The 22,141-nt window shown below is 41.9% G+C and overlaps 1 protein-coding gene across 5 annotated transcripts in view; it reads left to right on the plus strand.

Annotated features, from left to right (window-relative positions):
- The first annotated feature begins 801 nt into the window (after positions 1–801).
- Positions 802–22,141, plus strand: part of LOC122831852 (golgin subfamily A member 6-like protein 7) — a 33,692-nt gene continuing 12,352 nt past the window's right edge. For 3 of the 5 annotated variants that reach the window (XM_044118364.1, XM_044118363.1, XM_044118360.1), the window contains exons 1-3: positions 4,695–4,776; positions 5,417–5,484; positions 11,060–11,155. In XM_044118364.1, the coding sequence (XP_043974299.1) occupies positions 4,703–4,776; positions 5,417–5,484; positions 11,060–11,155 (238 nt within the window). In that variant the 5' untranslated portion in view covers positions 4,695–4,702. Of the gene's footprint in view, positions 988–4,694; positions 4,777–5,416; positions 5,485–11,059; positions 11,156–22,141 lie in introns of those variants that run through there. The other 2 variants (XM_044118365.1, XM_044118361.1) reach the window with 2 other exon arrangements.

The raw sequence follows: 22,141 nt of genomic DNA on the forward strand, positions 1-22,141 counted from the left end.
TTATTATTTTCTGACATCCGCACATTTTACTGCGTTTAACTACTTTTGCTAACTTTAACCAATTAGGCCAATAAAACGTCTGCTTCTTCAGGTGATTTTTTTTGCTTTTTAGAGATTTCCAATTTTTAACTTACAGAAAAAATGAAAATGACCTAAATAAATAAATTATCAATTATAACTTCGTGTTGGAGTTGCTTTCATTTACCAGAGTTTAATCAAAGTTAAGAAAAAGGATAAATGAACTTTCAGGTACACATGAGAAATGCTCAAAATATTATCAGCCAATGAATTGAAGAAAAGATATTTAGGATCAGTAAATCGTTCAGATTCCACTTCATTAGTCAGACTGCAATACAACAATTCAGAAAACAGACCAAATATCTTAAAGAAATTCAAAAAACATTTTACAGAATATGATGTGTCTAATGATATTTTATGGGCACCGGATCATCATGGTGTCAAATAGATTATTTTTTTTAATAAAACAGAAAATGGAGGAGAAAATGCAAAAGCTATGGGAGATAGGAAGAAATATTAGTTCTATAAAATCCAAAAAAAAGAAAACTAGAGAAAAGAAAAGTAAATTGAGGACGAGGAGAAGAGACAATTACTTGTCGCCTTAGATTTGGGGATAATGGGCTACACAGCACTCAGTGAAACGCAGTGGGGATGATAGGACAATAGAACATGTTCCATCACTTAGAAAGATAACAATTAATTCAAATTTTAAAAATAATTAAGCTTAAACTAGGTTTGATTGACTTATTTAGTAATCACTCGAAAGGTTAAAGTTATCAGATAATGTTTCGCTAAATTGAATGAACAGAAATATAATCTTTCAGTGATATTCTGTTCCACATTTCATACCAGTCGGTGGCGGTAATGCACCAATTGCGTTGTTTGCCAACCGCCACTAACCATCAGAGAAGAAGAAGAAGTCAGCATCGCAGCAAAGCCATTACTGAATACTGATATCTGTTTTCACAGGTGGGTTAAGAGCACAAGTAAGAGATATGTCTCATTTTAAAAAGTATTTGTAAGTTCAAGACAGTGTTTTGTTCACATCGATTATATTTTAAGATATTTTTGTGTATTAGAAGTGACTTGTTACTGCCGGTTAGCCAAAATGCTAACTACCGTTACTATAAATACGTTGCATGTTATTGTTTACATCCAGAAATTTCAGGCATGCGCACAACGCTGGAGAACAAAAAGACAACCGTTTACTTGCCGCTTCCGCTTCAAAAACAATTCCGTTTATAAAATGAAACATTGAGATGTAGGTATCATTGATTTAGGGCAGTTCGCCGCTTCAAGGGAAAATAACGCTGAAAAACCGTTGAAGAACAGCTCCAAACCACTCGTTCATTTTTCTCGGTCCCTGTGTTTGCTACGCTACGCAGACCCGTTGCCATAGAAATGACTGACAACAGTTACACTATTATATCAATATTCAACAGTAAAATCCGTTTCTTGTGTGTTACTCCCAAATTAAGGCTTTTTGCTAGTGGCTTTACCCCTTGTGCCCAGGGCAACATATAAATAACGGTCACAGAGCGGACAATCAGCTCCCAGATTGATTTATTCTCCATCTATTTAGGAACCTGTGAGGCCCATTGCTGTTTCCAGTAGGGTTTGTCATTTAAGGCTATTTCTGTGGGGTTAAAGGCAAAACAGGATATAGTCTATGCCTCACTGGTTCCGTCCAGAACACAACCGTGAAGCATCCGCTTGGACGCAGTAGAACCAGAATCAGCCTCCTGAATGTGTAATTATACACTATAGAGAGGAGAATAATGTCTGGTTGAGAACGCTGAAATAGCAGAGCTGCTGCTGTGAAAAGTAACAACGAAAATTACAAACTGTAACAGTGAAGATGAGCAGAGCAGGTCAACAACTTATGGTATGAGGGGGATGAACCGCTTAACACTCCTTAGGTGAACTCTGGTTTTTACAGAAAGCAGGCAATTTAACTGGACCTTCAACTCAACCATCTGCACCCAGTTCATGTTTATCATGATTGCTAATTGTATTTATTTGTATTTTAATAATGTTGTGAGGTCTGCTGGGAACGTCTGGCGGAATCCCCTGTGAGACGGAGCTTTAACTCCCATCTCCGGCAGAACTTCAAACACGTCCCGGGGGAGGTGGGGAACATGGAGTCTGAGTGGACCGTGTTCCGTGCCTCCATTGTCGTGGCGGCTCATCTGAGCTGTGGCCACAAGGTTGTCGGTGGCTGTCGTGGCGGCTACCCTCGAACCTGTTGGTGGACACCTTCGGTGAAAAAAGCCGTCAGGCTGAAGAAGGAGTCTTATCGGGCCTTTTTGGCCTGTGGGACTCCGGAAGCAGCTGATGGGTACCGGCGGGCGAAGCGCCATGCGGCTCGGGTGGCTGCTGAGGCAAAAACTCGGGTGTGGGAGGAGTTTGGAGAGGCCATGGAGAAGGACTTCCGTACGGCTTCGAGGCGATTCTGGTCCACCATCCGGCGTCTCAGGAGGGGAAGCAGTGCAGCACCAACACTGTCTACAGTGAGGATGGTGTGCTGCTGACCTCAACTCGGGATGTTGTGGGCCGGTGGGTAGAATACTTCGAAGACCTCCTCAATCCCACCGACATGCCTTCTATTGTGGAAGCTGAGCCTGGGGACTCTGGGTTGGGCTCTCCAATCTCTGGGGTCGAGGTCGCCGAGGTGGTTAAAAAGCTCCTCGGTGGCAGGGCCCCGGGGGTGGATGAGATCCGCCCGGAGTTCCTCAAGGCTCTGGATGTTGTAGGGTTGTGTTGGCTAACGCGACTCTGCAATATCACATGGACATCGGGGGCAGTTCCCCTGGATTGGCAGACCGGGGTGGTGGTGGTGGAGCGGAGGGTGTGCTCCAATTATAGGGGGTCACACTCTTAAGCCTCCCTGGCAAGGTCTATTCAGGGGTTCTGGAGAGGAGGGTCCGTCGGATTGTCGAACCTCGGATTCAGGAAGAGCAGTGTGGTTCTGGTTCTGGTCGTGGAACACTGGACCAGCTCTACACCCTCAGCAGGGTCCTGGAGGGTTCTGGGAGTTCGCCCAACCAGTCTACATGTGTTTTGTGGACTTGGAGAAGGCGTTCGACCGTGTCCCTCGGGGAGCCCTGTGGGGGGTTCTCCGGGAGTATGGGGTACCGGGCTCCTTGATATGGGCTGTCAGGTCCCCGTAGGACCGGTGTCAGAGTCTGGTCCACATTGCCGGCAGTAAGTCGGGCTCGTTTCCGGTGAGAGTTGGACTCCGCCAGGGCTGCCCTTTGTCACCGATTCTATTGATTACTTTTATGGACGGAATTTCTAGGCGCAGCCAGGGTGTTGAGGGGATCCGTTTTGGTGGCCTTAGGATCAAATCTCTGCTTTTTGCGGATGATGTGGTTCTTTTGGCTTCATCGGGACGTGATCTGCAGCTCTCACTGGAGCGGATCGCAGCCAAGTGTGAAGTGGCTGGGATGGTGATCAGTGCCTCCAAATCCAAGGCCATGGTCTTGAGCCGGAAAAGAGTAGAGTGCCTTCTCCGGGTCAGGGGGGTTGTCCTGCCTCAAGTGGAGGAGAAGATGGATGGATGGATGGATATTCTTGCAAATCACTCTACGTAATTACAATGAAATAGTTTGTAAATGGTGCAATCGCCTCAGCCCAAAACTGTTACAGCAGCTGATGTTTCTAAATAAAAACGTGAACGAACTTTGCTCAGTCTGTTCCCAGTCTTTAATATATTTGCCTGCAATTACTTTTTAAATCCAGAAGATGTCACTGCAAGTGACACAACAACACAGTTTCAACACAATGTCAACACTTTGCCCAGAGCAGATCATTTTTGGTCAGGTCAAAAAATAATTGTTTGAATGTGTTTTGTTTCCTCCTGGCTCTTCCTAAAGCCAATCAACCATCAGTAGCCATAAATATCAATGGCTACTGACAGTTTTCAAGTCTCTGTTGGCTGTTGAAATTAATTTTTGTCTGCTCAGTAACAAGCACATTAAAGTTTATTCATGGTGTTTTTAATTTTGTTTGTAAAGCAAAAATATTGTCAGCTGTCTGGCAGGTTATCTGTCCCTCTCAGATATCTTTTTCCCCCACAATTTGTGGAACAGGCAGCAAATATAATCTGCGCTGCCTTTTGGTGTTAGACCCACAACATCCAGATAGCGCTGCTGCGCCGTAACGTGATAATGCACTGGAACCATTAGGTTGCTGCTCTAAATTGGTATTGCTGGAGAATATTTAACTTCTGTTTTATTATTATGTTCAAATATTTGACCAGTCAGGACTTTTGTCATATCGATCTGTCCTCGGCATAGTTGTATCGTGCATATTTTGGTCCTGAAATAAGTAGTTGAGCAGAGGGACGCCCGCAGCTGTACGGCTGTACGCACTGTGTGGACCTTGAGGTTTTCCTTTGAATAAAAGAAAAGAATAATTTTTGAATTTATTATCTAACCCTTTTTACTATTAACAACATTTAGGAGAAAAAAAGATCTATTGTGTCAAAACATCTTGTACGTAGCGAGTCTGTGAGTCCGTGGAGGTGCGCATGCTAAAGGCTAAATGTTATCGGTTAGTGTACTTTTGTAAATTTGGCGGCTTGGCGCTTTTTCTATGAGCTAAAAATGAATAAGCGGCGTTTGAATCCTCCCTTAGTTCTAAGATCAGTCGTTTAGGTCCTGCCAGAGCAGGTCACCGGTTTATGAGCTTTGTGTGTGTGGTTTGGCGAACTGAAGAGTCCAACACCCGGTTGGACAACTGTTTAACCTGCTACTGGTGCGTTCACACAAATGATGTAATAATGACAAAACCTTCATACAAACACGGTGTTTTAATACCGTCGATCTGTATTCAGCTGTTCTTAGGTCGGCTGCAGGCATATATATATATATATATATATATATATATATATATATATAAATGTTCTATGAAAAGCTGCCTTTTGCATGTTCCCCACTGAAAACTTTTAACATTTTTTTCTGATTATTTTCCACCAAATCTCTATGACCACAGCGCATTTACTAGCTAACAATCATCAAATCTAGCCAGACCGCAGCACATGGTAGACCCAAAAGAGCTGTTTACTGTTTACTTCGGGACAAATTGCGGCAAACCCACCAAATTGATTGACAGGTGCCATCATGTCAATTGAACAAGTGCGTAACAAGGAGAATTGCAGAAATGTTATGAGACAGAGTGGGAACTGGCTTCTTGGCATGAAAGGTTTCTTACAGAAGCAGACTTGTTTTCCAAAATTGTTTGTGCAACAGTTTTGGGCAGAGCTGCTGAATCACACGCTGATGACTTTTAATAAGAGGAAGAAGAACCTGCCTGCTTTCCATGAGATACAGCTGAGATCACTCAAGCAGCTGTTGGACATTTTGTAATATCTAAATCTTTATTTTTTCCTGTAAAGGATGGAGAACTACAGGGATGAAGACTCTTTTACAGTCAATGTCAACAATGCCAAACATCCTCTTAAATGTAAGTGACTCTATACATATTTAAAATTTTATTTATTTAAAAATAACAATGCTATTCAGATACACTTCATACATTTTTATTACTTCTGAAGGAAGTTATAGTTTCTTAACATGGGCTGGAACAGGAATTGTTTTCATGTCTCATGTAAACCTTGTAACCATGTAACTTGCTCTGTTGAGATGTTTTTCTTTGAAATAGATTTAATGTTAGTAAATGTGACCACTTAATGCTGCACATTCAAAGATTGACCATTTGCAGTTCTGTATAATCCATAAAATGTTTTGAAAATCTGCTGTGCATAGTAATTTGGAAGAGTGCGTTTTGAGTTTATTTTTGAAAAAAAGTAGTTTGTATTTTTCACAAAAATTGCCCGATTATGATTGGTAGCTGATTAATCACAACTAGGGATGGATACCTTTGACACTTGAATCGGTTCGGTTCCAATATCCGGTACCTGGGATTCGGTGTCAGTACTCAACCTTCAGTACTTCTGTGTGTGTTGTTTTGTAATAATAAATAATTTTTTTCATTTAACATATTTATTTGTAAATATATAAAATTTAACAGTTATATCAAGTCAAGATCCAACTCTTACATTGTAACATCACAGTTATTTAACAAATGTCTTTAAAGTGAAAACTCTTCAGAGCAACTAAGTGTTTTGTTTGCCATCCATCCATCCATCCATCCATCCATCCATCCATCTTATCTGGGGTTGGGTCTTGGGGGTAGCAGCCTAAGAAAGGAGGCCCAGACTTCCCTCTCCCCAGACACTTATTCCAGCTCCTCCAGGGAATCCCGAAGCATTCCCAGGCCAGCCGAGAAATGTAGTGTCCTAGGTCTCCCACGGGGCCTGTCCAGATGCCTGAGCCACCTCAACTGGCCCCTCTCTATGTAAAGAAGCAGCGGCTCTACTCTGAGTCCCTCCTGGATGACAGAGCTTCTCTCTCTAAGGGAGAGCCCAGGCACCTTACGGAGAAAACCCATTTCGGCCGCTTGTATCCGCGATCTCGTTCTTTCGGTCATGACCCAAAGCTCATGACCATAGATGAGGGTGGGAACGTAGATCGACTGGTAAATCGAGAGCTTCGCTTTTTGGCTCAGTTCTCTCTTCACCACGACGGACCGGTACAGCGCTCGCTTGACAGCAGACGCTGCGCCAATCCGCCTGTCGATCTCCCGCTCCCTTCTTCCCCCATTCGTGAACAAGATCCCGAGATACTTGAACTCCTCCACTTGGGGCAGGACACCCCCCCTTGACCCGGAGAAGGCACTCTACCCTTCTCCGGCTCAAGACCATGGCCTCGGATTTGGAGGCCCTATCCTCATCCCGGTTGCCTCACACTCGCCTGCGAACCGCTCCAGCGAGAGCTGCAGATTACGACCTGATGAAACCAACAGGACCACATCATCCGCAATAAGCAAAGAAGCGATTCTAAGGCCACCATAACGGATCCACTCAACACCTTGGCTGTACCTAGAAATTCTGTCCATGAAAGTAATGAACAGAATCGGTGACAAAGGGCAGCCCTGGCAGAGTCCAAGTCTCACAAGAAATGAGGCCGATTTACTGCCGGCAATGCGGACCAGACTCTGACACCGGTCATACAGGGACCTGACAGCCCGTATCAAAGGGCCCGGTACCCCATACTCCTGAGGACTCCCCAAAGCCCCTCTCAAGGAGACTGGTTCCAGAACCAGAGTCATGCATCAAGGTGAGACTATTTCTAGCCGGAACCTCTCAACCTCACACACGAGCTCCAGCTCCTTCCCAAATTAAAATCCATGTATTCCTATTTGTTTTTTCCTTCACGTTCATTGTAAATGTCACCAAATGTATTAAACATTTTTTCTTCCATGTTGCTTGCTATAGATGGAGAGTCTCTGATAGATGCAGGCATGCCCAGGGAGGCTAATGCGGGAGTTGTGGGCTGTGGAAAATTGTGCACTCTTAACCCTTAAAAAAAATCTTGTGCTTAATAGATGCTTTCTCAAACTAGATGTGTTTCCACCACTGGCCTTGTATTTAGCATCGCAAATATTACAACGAGCATAATTTGGCTCTCATTTCGAAAAGTGGAGCCCTGCCTTTGAGCATTTTCTACCAGCTATGCTTGCTTTGTTTACTGAAGGGCGGCTGCTAACGTCATTTCACTTTTGCACGTGCTATGCTGCGTTAAGGACAAGCATGGAAAATCCCCCACTGTTCATCCATTCTGTCACAGTGATGCACTGAAACAGAGACATGGTACCGTTTGATTTTCTGTGAATAGGTACTCTGTAGTACCGACAGAATTTGATCGGTACTTATCAAAGTATCAAATTCGGTACCCATCCCTAATCGGCACACCACTACATCCAACACATTTATCAGCTTTTCACCAGAACAGAAACAAGTGGTGTCAGTTGCACAGAGAATACTATTAAAATGTGTAGGTACGTGAAATAGATCATTGATGTATAAAATAAAATGTTTTGCTGCAATGACTGACCCCTGGGGTCCTGTAACCCGGGTGTAAATTTTAAGCTTTATTTCCTCTTTCTCCGATTTTCCAGTCTTTTAACCTTTTATCTCAAACTTCACAATGTTTTTAATAGAATGATTAGCGACTCTCGTGAGACTATTAATTAGCCAATTGCGATTGAGTATTGGGTTCATGTGTACCACTGCAGTATTACCTGCTAGCTATATTGGCTGGAGCGGGAAGTATGAAGGTTAGAACATGTGGGAGGGAGCAGAGCTGCAGGTCAGTCAAGCGTCATGTTACTCATTTCTCGTAAATCGGTACAATGTTCACTTAATGTGTTAAACCAGGGGTCACCAAACTCGGTCCTCGAGGGCCGGCCTCCTGCATGTTTTAGTTCTCTCCTTGGTTTAACGCACCTGAATCAGATGATGGCTCGTTAGAAGACCTAAGAAGAACATTGACATGCTGAAAAGGTTGTTGGTGCCACCAGGGAGAGAACTAAAACGTGTTGGATGCCGGCCCTCGAGGACTGACTTTGGTGACCCCTGTGTTAAACCATAGGAGCCAACTGGTGTGAGTCAGAAGGGAGAGGAAAAAAACCCAGTAGTGTGAGATAAAACGGCGGAAGTGGTGAGTGTTTTCGTCAGTGACTTTATAATCACTGCTATTGTATAGCCGTTAAATTATTGATTGTACACTCCTGTTGATAAAGAGGTGGCTTAAATATTTATTAAGCACTGGTTTAAATTAAATTTTTACATTTCATGGTTATTGATTATTATGTGTATATTTATTGAATATTTCATGAATGTAATTTATACTGAATCTTAGATTTATTGTAATTGACTAAACATGATTATTTAGAATTATTTATAGTATAAAGAGTGCCATTTATTGGATTGTGTATACACTAGGAATATTTAGATTATATATATGTATATATATATATATATATATATATATATATATATATATATATATATATATATATATATATTAAGGAAATGGTCCTGTTTGTTATTCAAGCCAGGTTGATGGCGAGCTAGAAGACCAGACATAGAGCCCAGGAAAGAATTCACTTTTTGGTAATTGAAGACTTTTGCTTCAATTACCAAATTGAAGTAATTTGGTACTTCAATTTGGTACCAAACGAATGATTCTCTTTCTACTTGGATCCGACTTTTGTTCACCCAGGACTCTAATCAAGCACTGCAGGATTTTATTGGTTGAGAGCCCTAATTAATCCCAATTTGGGATTAATGGACTAACAGGTGTGGGCTCTTAATTGTAGAACTTTGGGAACAATTGATTGATTTAGTTCCTTTGTTGTTGTGTTTTTATTTATTTATTTTTTTTTCTCCCCCATGTTTTGTCAATGGCCATTTGGATGTTCCCAGTGTTGTTGTAAATATGTATATATATTATTCACATTTCAAATATAAAAACACTCGCAACTGCAACTTTTAGCTTACCTGCTCCTTTTTGAGTCATACTTTTCTCTTGAGAAAAAAACTACCCATTTACTTAATTGGTCAAAATCCAATTATATTGAATGATAATATAGGATATTGTTATTCTTACAAATATGCTACAAGTCAGATCAGACATTGTTTATCTCTACAACTCTACTTTTTTGTTTTCAAAATAATTGGAGATCCCTTCATATTTAAGGCCTCTATACAGTGTTAACATAACTTTTCTAGCAATATAATGTGAGCAATGGCATCAAAGGCCTTTTAACTTTACGTGTGCCACACTTTTCAAACACTTTTAGTCTTGAGGAAAGTGGTATTGGAATCCACCATTCAGCCACACCCACATGTTTCATCCACCAGCCAGTGTTCAGAGAACGATTTAGCCTGATGTTGTTATTAAACACATCTTCGAATTTTTATGAATTGTAGAGTAAAAAGGAAGAGAACCAGCAGAAAAACTAAGTATGCATGGGTCAGATTTGGCCTTGGGGACTGTATGTTTTCACACCAAGTTTGCTGTAACCTAGTTTTCTTTGATGCATTAAACATAAGGTGTATTTTGGACATATTTATATGTGATTCTTTTTATGTAGTGACAAAAAAATACACAAATTATCAAGGTATTTAAAAAATATAAAGCAATATAATCTTTTGGTAATATTGTCCACCCCTAAGTGATAGACTTAGCGCTGAACCTTCAGAACCACATAAAGGCAGTTACAAAGTCGCCTTTCTATCACCTGGAGAATATTTCCAATTTTCCAACAAGATCTGGAGAAACTAACCATGCATATCTTTAGTTGTATTGATTACTGCAACAGTTTCTTTACAGGTCTGACTAAACAGTTAGTTAAATAGCTGCAGCTGATCCACAATGCTGATGCTGACGTTCTCACTTAAAACCAGGAAGACAGAGCACATCTGGTTCCAGTTCTGAGTCCTTAAATGGACTCCCTGTAGCTCAGAGAACAGACTTCAGACGTCTTCTGTTAGTTTATGACTAACTGAATGGCTTTGTACCGCACTACTTTAAAACCTGTTGTATCAACAGGTTTTAACAGATCCTCTGGTTCTGGTTCTGGTTCTGGTTCTGGTTCTGGTTCTGGTTCTGGTTCTGCATCCCCAGAACCAGAACTAAACATGAAGAAGCAGCTTTCAGCTTCTGTGCACCACGAATCTGGAACAAACTTCCATAAAACTGTGAAACCTCAGAAGCACTGAGTTCCTTTGAGGCCCGTCTGGACCCCCACCAGTAACCACTGGAACATTGACCGACATGTTTGATGTGTTTTGATGATTTTAATGATGAAACTTGACAAAATGTAATATCTGTTTCTGGTTTCACAATTGGTGACAGCATGATGTGTTTATGATGGCTTCACGATGTAAACCATCTTGTTATTGCGCAATAGCCAGCCCCGCCCTAAACCTCACAACATCCAGGGACTGACTGCTGACCAGCTCTCCGCTTAACGGGTCCGGAAAACCTCCAAACCTTTGAGTATTACCCTAAAGCAGGCTTGAGAGAGATGTATAAGCTGGTGTAGAAGACTTCATTGTTGCTAAAATGTGCTGTACAAATGAACTTAATTGATTGATCAATAATGATATTGATTCCATTTTTTCTTTCAGCTCGAAGAGTTTTATCAGCAACAGTCCAGCACTCTTTTCTGTTGTTGGTGTGTTTGGGGATGTTAAGTGTCGTGCTGTCTGCAAAAGTTGCTTACAGTAAGTTTAATTTCAACAGAATTAATTTTAAGTAGCTTCCTTTATGTGGAGTTTTTACAGGTTTAGAGACGATTTAGTGCAAACTTTCAGGCTGAGGACCACTTTACACATTTAACAAACACTCATGGACCAGCAAACTTAATAATGTCCCACAATAACACAACCTGAAATGAAAATATTAGTGATGTCTTTATGATGGCTTCACGAAAATATTAGTGTCTTAACAATAACAGACTTATTGTTATTTTCTCTGTTCATTCTAATGAGAAGAGTGGTGTTGTTTTGTAAATGTGACTGGCCACAACAAAACAATGAACCCGTCTACCTGTTTTGACTTATTTATAGTCTGAAAGTGTGGATTCTAAGCTTTCCAATGATGTCAGACACAGTCAAAGAAGTTGTGTGTATTAATAACGTTTTAGGGATATTTGTAATTTAGAATCACAATAAGAGAAAAATGAACTTGAATTGCTTTGGCAGAAACAAAAATCTTTATCTGCACCAATAAGTCTAAAAATGTTCCACTAATTTCTATCAATTGTATTTGTTTACTGGTTAAATAATTTTTAATTAAATAAAAAAACCAGCTGATGTGTGAGCAGAGCATTATGAGCAAACAAAGTGGTAAAAAACAAAGACCAGCTCTCACTAATTGTGAACCTCAGGATCTCATCTTTGCTTTTCTAAGATGATGTGGTTCTTTTGGTTTGTTCTGGCCATGGTTTCCACCATGCACTGGACAGTAAACTCCTCTAAGTCTGAGGCCATGATTCTGCACTGCATGCTCTCAGTTCAGTGCAGTATCTGCCTTAAGTGGAGGAGCTTAAGGATCTTGGCATCTTGTTCATGAGTGATGGAAAATCAGTCCAATTATTGTCAAGACTTCCAACAAAAAATTGCTACACAAGCATCAGGTTGTATAATATATATATAAATATATTTACAAGCTGCCTGTCATGTAAACTAAAACCATGAAGTAATACAGCAGCTTAATGAAATCTGTCTAAAATAAATTAAATAAAGCTTACCGTAATCTGTGATGAAATAAAAAACATGAAACGAAACTTCCACAGGTAGAATGTATTTATAAGAAATCTGCTGAGTTATCAGTATGTGACGTAGTATCAATGTGCGCATTACCACGAGGTAGGACGGATTTACGGGTAGCACTGATAAACAGAACACCGGTGTTCTGTTTATCAGTGCTACCTCATCAGATTTTCCTACCGTAGCACACATAGATAGCTAAGTCTATCTGTCAGTGCTTCACATCCAAAACTGCTACCGTCATGTTTACAAACAGAAAGCTATAGCGGGTTTTGTTAATGTTAAATGTATTGGATAACATTATTGGAGTGACGGGACAGGAGTGGAAGCTTAGCATAGCAATGGAATAATTGACATACATGATGAAATCACAAGAATATTCCTTCATCTGAATATCCTACCCGTTTAAAATGAAAAGTTGTAGATGTATGCACTAATCCTTTTACTAGAATATCCTACCTGGTAAAAAATGTTTTGAATACAAAGGTGTTTGTAAGAATAAAACAGTATCTGACAAGGGAAATATGTTTTTATTGGAATTAAATGAAACACAGACAAATACAGATCACTGCAACTGTTGCACATTAATACTTTGTATGTCTGTAATCAGATGCAGCCACGATGAGTCACTGAACTGCACAGGTTACTCCTGAAATGATAGGATATGATTAATATTACACTGCCATTACACAGCTTCAATCCCACATAGTATTGCTACCAACATCTATTTATCAAAGTTTAATAATAAAAAAGAGTGTAATTAAACTAAAATATTTTAAAATACAAGGACAAAATAGCCCAAAAAACAATGTATTTTGTTCTGATTAACTGCCAAATAATGACTTGCTTACAGTAGTACGACATTGCAAACTAAATGCATTTAGTTTTAACTGTGCCCTACACAATGGATTGCATCCAAAATGAACTGTTTTTCCACCCTTATCAAACTTTAATCTGCAAATGGAAAGAGACACTTTCCCCCAGGACCTGGAAACTATTTTACCCTGAAATCTGGAGCACCTGCCCTGGATATTCAGTGCCTCAAGTTTCGAAGTACAGGGGCAAAAAAATAAGCTGAGGATCGGGCCAGAGACTTGCCAACATCCAAGCCCTGAGTAATGTTAAGGAAGAATAATTTATTAACTAGTTTTTGGAAAAAGTTTGGCTCTCTCTCTTCCTTCCTGGTTCCCAGTGTGGCGACAAGGAAAACAACAATGCGTGATGACGTCACAGAATTACAGAGTTTAATCCCATACAAAGAAGCGTATGAATTAACAAGAAAACCGCAGAGTTACAGAGATATACTTTCTTTACCTGAGACAAAAAGATAGAGAAAGAAAAGATAGAAAAAAGGCAAAGACATGTCTTTGGAGAAAGCCGATGGCGAAAAGGCAAAATAGGGCAGCTATCTGAATTATTATTATTGTGCACGAACTTTTATAGTGGAGGTGTTTCTTTCCTTGTTAATATATTCAATTAAGGTGTACCTCTGGCTGTCCAACCAGAAGCTACCTTGGACACTCAGAAAAATTTAGACCTCCCTCCTAATTTATGTCAAAGATGAAAGGCCATTTGCTCCCCGGTAAAACAAAGGAGCAAGCAGCTGCATCCTGGTCTTCTGGTTTCTAGGGCCATTAGATAAGACTTCACAGATACCTGTGGAATTCTGAGTTTCTCCCATAAATTCTCAGAACAAACTTAAATCCAGTAATTTGGTTCAAGGAAAGGTTACCTTCACAAAACCCAGTTTTTTCCCATCTGCACTCAGCACTCTCAAAAGATTTAGTCTCGCCTTTTCACATAAAATCAACAGAACAAAATGAGGTACAATTCCTTTTCTAACCTATAAAACATAACATTCAAACAATTTCCATTTGATTCAGATATTGTCACAGATAGTACAATTTTCAAATACATTCATCATTTACTAGATTAGTAGTTCTAAACTTAGATAATACACTTTAGTTAAAAACATGCTATTAATACTTAGAAAAATGTCTTAGAAATTAAGTGTTAATGGTTTCAACATTCTGTGTTGTATTCAGTTTTATACCATGTGTTACGACCCGGCTCGACTGGTCGCAACAAAAAACTGGGGGGACACGGAAAACAGGCAGTGTTTTAAGCCTATAAAAGGCATTTATTTTAAAAAGTCAAAAAATGTCTAGGCATCGGAATCAAATGGCAGCTTGGATGGGACGACCATGAACACTTCCATCTTCACACCAGGAAGTCTGGACCCCAACCCAATCTGGACTGGATGGCTGTCTGCGGCGAGCTTGCTTCTGGGGACGCGCTACCAGAGGACGCGCGCAGTGGGCAAACTTGCGGAGGACGAGAGCCTGTCGTGAATGGAACGGCGCTCCTTAAATACCACCCAGGTGGCCGGATGATGGAAGCACCTCCCACTTAGAGGACCTTAATTGATAGGTTAATTGACAGCATAGCACACATTCATACCGGACCGCACAGCAGGGCCGTCACACCCCCGCCCATAAAAAAGCAGGTTCTATATGGAACCCTGTGCCAAATTCACCAAACGTGTAAAGTAAACCCAGCCACCCTTAACATATTGCTCTTACCCACGTTATACTCAGCCGGATTCGTTTAATGTACAGGTTTCTCCCTCTGCTCACTCTCTAGACCAGCAACTGGTGCACTCAGAAGTGTCTTTAAGGCACATAGAAACGAAACAGGGACAAAAACAAGCGCAAAAAAACAACACGTGCTACAAGAGTGGAGCGCGAGATAACGCATCAGCTATTACGTTGTCTTTTCCTGTAATGTAATGAATATCCAGATTGTACGACTGCAGGAACAATGACCAGCGAATCAAACGCTGATTTGGACATTTCAGGGAAGACAGGAACGTCAGCGGATTATGATCTGTAAACACCACGATGTTAGCGCCACCACTTAAATAAACATTGAAATGTTTTAGGGCTACGATCAGGGCGAACGTCTCCTTCTCGATCACGGAGTATTTCAACTGATGCTTATTGAACTCTTTTGAAAAATAACTCACCGGCCTGACAATACCCAGATCATCAGTCTGTTTAAGGACAGCTCCAGCCCCCACGTGACTGGCATCCACGTAAAGTTGGAAAGGATGTTTAAGACGTGGTGCAGCCAATACAGGAGCAGCACAGAGGAGCCTTTTCACCTGCTCAAAAGCCTGTTGACAAAGGGTAGACCACTCAAACTTTACATCTTTGCGCAGCAAGTTTGTTAGCGGCACCACCACAGATGAGAAGTTTCGACAAAAACATCTGTAATATCCCACCAGCCCAAGAAAACGCATTAGCTCCTTCTTTGTAGCTGGAACAGGAAACTGCTCTACCGCCTGAACCTTTGCTGCAACAGGGCGGACCTCACCGTGGCCAACCACACGACCTAAATAGGGAACAGTTGCCCTTCCAAACTCACATTTGGCCAGGTTGACCGTTAACCTCGCCCCGCCAAACGAGTGAAAAGCTCCCGTATGCGCTCCACGTGCTCTTCCCACGTGTCAGAGTACACCACCACGTCGTCCAAATAAACCGCACAACCAGTCATGTCACCAACCACTCTATTCATTAGTCTTTGAAACGTCGCCGGCGCATTTCTCAGACCGAACGGCATTACAGTGTAAGAATACAAGCCTGTAGGTGTAACAAATGCCGACACTTCACGTGCGCGCTTTGTCAATGGCACCTGCCAGTAACCCTTTAAAAGGTCAAATTTACTGACGAAGTTAGCAGAACCCACCTGGTCGACGCAATCATCCATTCTTGGCAACGGAAAACAATCTGGTTTTGTAACAGCATTAAGCTTACGAAAATCTGAACAGAAATGTAAAGTGTTATCAGACTTGGGGACTAGAATACATGGCGATGCCCAACTGGACATACTTGGTTCTGCAATCCCATTTTGAAGCATATAATCCACTTCAGCATCCAAGTGCTTACGCTTCTCCAGATTCACCCTGTAAAACCGCTGCTTTATTGGTTTAGAGTCGCCCACATCCACATCGTGTTCGATCAAATGTGTGCGACCAGGCGTGTCCGAAAATAGACATGGAAAATCCCCTATCAACTCTGCTAACTGTTTAGCACGTCCTGCAGGTAAATGAGCCAACAACGTGTCCAATTTGCCCAAAGTTTCAGAATTTTTAAGACGCCCATGAATCAGAGAGCTGTCCAACACATTCACGTCACTGTCATCCCCCACAGGTGACAGTGCGCTGTCCGTGGTGCTGAAAGTCTCGCTTCTCCCAGCAAGGTTGTTTACGGCACATACAGGCGTGGCAACATCACCCTGTGACTGAAATAAATCATCACAAGCATAATATGGTTTTAATATGTTGACATGACATAACTGGGTTTTCTTTCTCCGCTCTGGCATAGATATTAAATAATTCTGATCGGAAACCCGCTCCAGAACTGTATATGGACCAGTGAATTTTGCCTGAAAAGGAGAAGTCATAACTGGACACAAAGCCAACACTTGATCACCCGGCAGAAATGCGCGCACCTCCGCACGCCGATCAAACAAGCTTTTCATTTTTTTCTGCGTCACAGTCAACTTCTCTTTAACGAGTTCCCGTGCCAGATACAAGCGTCTTCTAAAACCATTAACATAATCCACCAAGTTTTTCGGTGGAACAGGCTCTTTCAGCCCGTCCGCCACCACAGCCAACGGACCCTTCACGGTATGTGCAAAAACCAATTCATTTGGGCTAAATCCGGTGCTTTCCTGGGTTACCTCCCTGGCGGCCAACATCAGCCAAGGCAATCCTTCCTCCCAGTCACCCGCCAGTTCTGTACAGTAAGCGCGCAGGAGAGACTTCAGAGTCTGGTGGAAGCGCTCTAACGCCCCCTGACTCTCTGGATGATACGCTGTCGCTTTACTGTGTCGCACCCGTAGCTGTTTCAGAACCTGAGTGAACAAATGTGATGAAAAGTAAGTGCCTTGGTCAGACTGTATTACTTTAGGGATCCCAAACACCGAAAAGAACTGAGTGAGTGCACGTACCACCGACCTAGCTGTTATTGTACGTAATGGATAAGCTGCTGGGTAACGTGTAGTTTGACACATCACCATGAGCAGATATGATGACCCAGCCTTTGAGCGGGGTAACGGGCCCACGCAGTTGATTATCAAATGCTCAAATGGCTCAGATGCGGCAATAATTGGGCTCAAAGGGAACGGTTTCAAAACCTGATTAGGCTTGGAAATAACCTGGCAGACATGACACATTTTAACATAAGATGAAACGTCCTTTTTCAGACGTGGCCAGAAAAAATTTCTCAGAACTCTTTCATACGTCTTACGTACACCAGAATGGCCAGACTCGTCATGAGCAACTTTTAACACTGCGGAGCAAAGTTTAATGGGAACCACTATTTGAAACACCGGTTCCCCCACAATGTCAACATGTGGTAACCATTTCCTCACCTACAACGAGTCCTGCAGGAAGTATCCACATGCACAGTCCGTTATTTCACTCAGCGGGCGAACCTGATCGAAAAGATTCTTCAAAGAAACATCGGCTTGCTGTTCCGCGACGAACTCACTGCGAGATAGAGAGATCGGAAAATTAGACAAAAGCAATTTAATTTTCCTTGCACATTTGTCCTCTTTCTCGCTTTGAGCGCGCGCCATGGCCCTCGTAACCGCGCATGCGGTAAATACATCTGCGAATTCTCCGTTATTCTCAGACTGAGAAATCACTTGCTCAATGGGGTCCGATGTAACCAGCCCATCTAACGGCACAGAATCTGCCCACAAACGCGTTCCAGCTAAACCGTTTCCCAAAATCACAGAAACGCCGTCAATTGGCAAAGCAGGGCGGACAGCCAATTGTGTGACACCAGTAAACAGTTCGCACTCTAGAGACACTTTATGTAACGGAACAAACATTACATTTAATCCCATTCCCCGAATCGGGACACAGGCATCCGTCTCAGACTCAGCCGAAAACGGCAACACGTCAGCTCTAATGAAAGAGTCAAACGCTCCCATATCTCTCAGGATCTTAACTCGAACCTTTTCCTCGCAGTTTGGCAGCGACACAAAACCCTCACGAATGAAAGGCAGATACGAGACACCCACTTCAGAAGAACGATCTTCCTTCGTGTCCTCCAAAGAACTCCGCACCGGTGCAGCCAAACCTACTCCTTTAGGAGCAGTTTGAAACTTTTTCGTTTCAACTTTCAGCCGATGACAATCTGCTTTAATATGTCCGCGTCTGTGACAGAAATGACAAACCCGCTCATCATTGCGAACCAGCGGATTTTTAAACTGTCTCACCTCCAGTTGCTTAGCGACACCAACCCGATCACTGTGGCTCACATTTTGACCAAAATGTTGTTTAAGACTCGCAGGACCCGAATAATCCTTATGAGTCAGCATGAACTCGTCCGCCAGCACTGCAGCCTCTGAGATGTTCTTAGCTTTCTGTTCATTAATGTAGGTTGCTATATTTTCCGGTAAGCCATTTTTAAATTCCTCCAACAAAATCAGATCGCGGAGCTGATCGAAGTTTTTAACATCTTGTGCAGAGCACCACCGATCAAATAAAGCAGTTTTAACACGACCTAATTCAGTGTAACTTTGATTGTAGGCTCTTTTATAGCGGCAAAATTTTTGTCTATATGCCTCAGGCACAAGTTCATAAGCTTTTTCGACTGCACTCTTCACTTTGTCATAATTTAAGCTGTCACCAGGTGACAGCGAGGCATAGGCTTCCTGCGCTTTACCGGTAAATACACACTGCAAAAGCAGCGGCCAAACCTCCCTAGGCCACTTCAGTGTCTTTGCCACACGTTCAAAGAAGATGAAATATTTATCTACATCTAATTCAGTAAACGGTGGAATCAAGCGAATACATTTGTTAATGTCAAATTCTGCCCCAGCAGAATTGCCGGCCTGATCAACAGAAACGCTGCCAAAATCGGCCTGGCAGCAGCTGCCTAATTCCAATTATGCATTTCAACTTGATGCTGCAGCTCTTTCTCTCGGAGCTCCAAACGACGCATCTCCAACTCCAACTCCATTTTACGCACCTCAGCGTTAGACGCCCCAACTTCACTTTGGGTGGTTGGTTCGGGAGGTGGCAAAACACATACAGTCGCCTTTTTATAATCTCCTTTTTCTCCTGTTTAACCACAGGTACTTCAAACTGAGCAGCAATAGCTATGAGATCGTTTTTAGTAGCACCAATAAACTTCTCCAAAGAAGGTTCAGCTACAAAACCATCCAGATCAAACTCCATTTTTATGCAAAACTGTAGTCAAGCGCCACAGGAAAACACCCAAGTTAAACGGCAAAAACAGTGTAAAGTGAAAGCAAATTGAAACAAGTGCACAACGGGCCCAACGCAACCATGTCCCCACTATACTTTACCTGCCTGACACGACTCACCTGCCTAACTGATTCCTGGCTCTTCACGTGGATCGGCGGCGGGTTTATTAAGCACCAAACCAGTAAGAAATTAATCTCACGGATTGCCCCCGAGATCACTGCTTGCGCAGTGAACGCCAACCGCAAACCCCCACGACACTACCAAAACAACAAACAGGTGAAGTCTAAAGCGACAGCACCACTTAGCCTAGCAGGAGACACAGTCACTAAAACAGACCCAACATTGATGCACAACATTTCACTCACCTGCATATTGAATCACTCAACCAAACATGCCACAGCTGCTCACAACAAACTGGTTAACAAAGCCGTGCCCCACCCACAACGGTGATGTCAGTGCTCACTCCTACAAATAGGAACAAGATGAATGAAACACGTCATGTAGTCAAACAAACAAATTTACAAACTTATAAATTTAGTTTTTGACGAGCCCCCATTTGTTACGACCCGGCTCGACTGGTCGCAACAAAAAACTGGGGGGACTCGGAAAACAGGCAGTGTTTTAAGCATATAAAAGGTCATATAAAAGGTCAAAAAATGTCTAGGCATCAGAATCAAATGGCAGCTTGGATGGGGCGACCATGCTCGGTCCCTTCACACCAGGAAGTCTGGACCCCAACCCAATCTGGACTGGATGGCTGTCTGCGGCGGGCTTGCTTCTGGGGACGCGCTACCAGAGGACGCGCGCAGTGGGCAAACTTGCGGAGGACGAGAGCCTGTCGTGAATGGAACGGCGCTCCTTAAATACCACCCAGGTGGCCGGATGATGGAAGCACCTCCCACTTAGAGGACCTTAATTGATAGGTTAATTGACAGCATAGCACACATTCATACCGGACCGCACAGCAGGGCCGTCACACCATGCCAGATGTTGGTTGGAAGACTTTTCGATGTTCTGTGAACCAAACCGACTTCTCTCTTCCAGGAGATGCTAATTTTATGGCCTCCTGTCCTCTAATAAGACAACAGGAGCCTCATTGAGAGATACCCTTTGATCTGCATTTAATTCCTGTTTTTGAATACTTACCGATTAAATAGTTTAGTTTTAAATCCTTAACACAAACCTGTTCAAAAATTAAGAAATTTGTTCAAAATAAGAATGTTCAATATACCTTTTACACATGCCGTAAGATTAACTGTATTAAGCACTAAAAATAATAATTTTTCCTCAACAGTAACCTCATCATCCACATGGGGGGAAGCTCATCAGACCTGCATCAGTCAGTGCTATGAGCCTCCTCCTGCGGGGACACATTCTTCATCATCAGGCTGGGGTTCAAATTCCATACTCCATCTCTCAAAGCTTCTTTTTAGCTCTCTGTCTCAGCATTAGGAAAGTAAAGGGTTAGGTTAAGAAGAGTGATTTTTATCATTTAATTATTTCTGACACTGAAATAAGCTGTTCTGACCCAAAACATTGCCTAAAGAAAAATCTAAAAGATGTTGTGGACAATTTGTCAAGAATTGCGGTAGTAGGCGGTGAGGTAGACGCAGTGGACCCAGGTTGAAGTGAGAGAATTGATGATTTAATGATAAGTGACAAAATACACAATCCAGGCAGCACAATATCTGAGGCAAGGAGCTGTTGAGGAAAAATGATTATTTTTAGTGCTTAATACAGTTAATCTTACGCCATGTGTAAAAGGTATATTGAACATTCTTATTTGAACAAATTTCTTAATGTTGAACAGATGCAGAGCAAAAGGGGGTCTCTCATGAGGTTTCTGTTGGGTTATCAGAGGTCAGGAGGCCATAAATTAACATCTCCTGAGGGGCAGTAACATTTGAGCTGGTTGATTCACAAGAGACCACAGGAGGTCAAAAGTTTGCCAGAACCAACATCTGGTATAAAACTAATTACAACATAGAATGTTAAAACTACTAACATCTAATTTCTAAGACATCTTTTTAAGTATTAATAGCATGTTTTTAACTAAAGTGTATTATCTAAGTTTAGAACTACTAATCTAGTAAATGATGAATGTATTTGAAAATTGTACTATCTGTGACAATATCTGAATCAAATGGAAATTGTTTGAATGTTATGTTTTATAGGTTAGAAAAGGAATTGTACCTCATTTTGTTCTGTTGATTTTATGTGACAAGGCAAAGATGTAAGTCTTTGGAGATGCCGAAAGCAGATGAGCAGAAAACTAGGTTTTGTGAAAATTACTGGATGTAGCTCTGTCTTGAGAATTTATGCAGCTGCTTGTTCCATTGTTTTACCAAGTAGCAAACGACTTTTGATTTCTGCCGTAAAATTAGGGGAAGGTCTAAGTTTTTCTGAGTGTCCAAGGTAGCTTCTGGTTGGTCAAACAGAGGTACGCCTTAATTGAATATATTAAAAAGGAAAGACACACCTTCACTATAAGAGTGCATGCACAATAATAATAATTCAGATAACTGCCCTATTTTGCTTTTTGCACCAGCTCTCTCCAAAGACGCGTCTTTGTCCCTCTCTTTTTCTTTTAATTCTTTTGTCTCAGGTAAAGAATGTATATCTGTAACTCTGCGGTTTTCTTGTTAATTCATACG

The sequence above is a fragment of the Gambusia affinis genome, linkage group LG05 (assembly GCF_019740435.1).
Source record: "Gambusia affinis linkage group LG05, SWU_Gaff_1.0, whole genome shotgun sequence".
In the NCBI taxonomy this organism is placed as follows: domain Eukaryota; kingdom Metazoa; phylum Chordata; class Actinopteri; order Cyprinodontiformes; family Poeciliidae; genus Gambusia; species Gambusia affinis.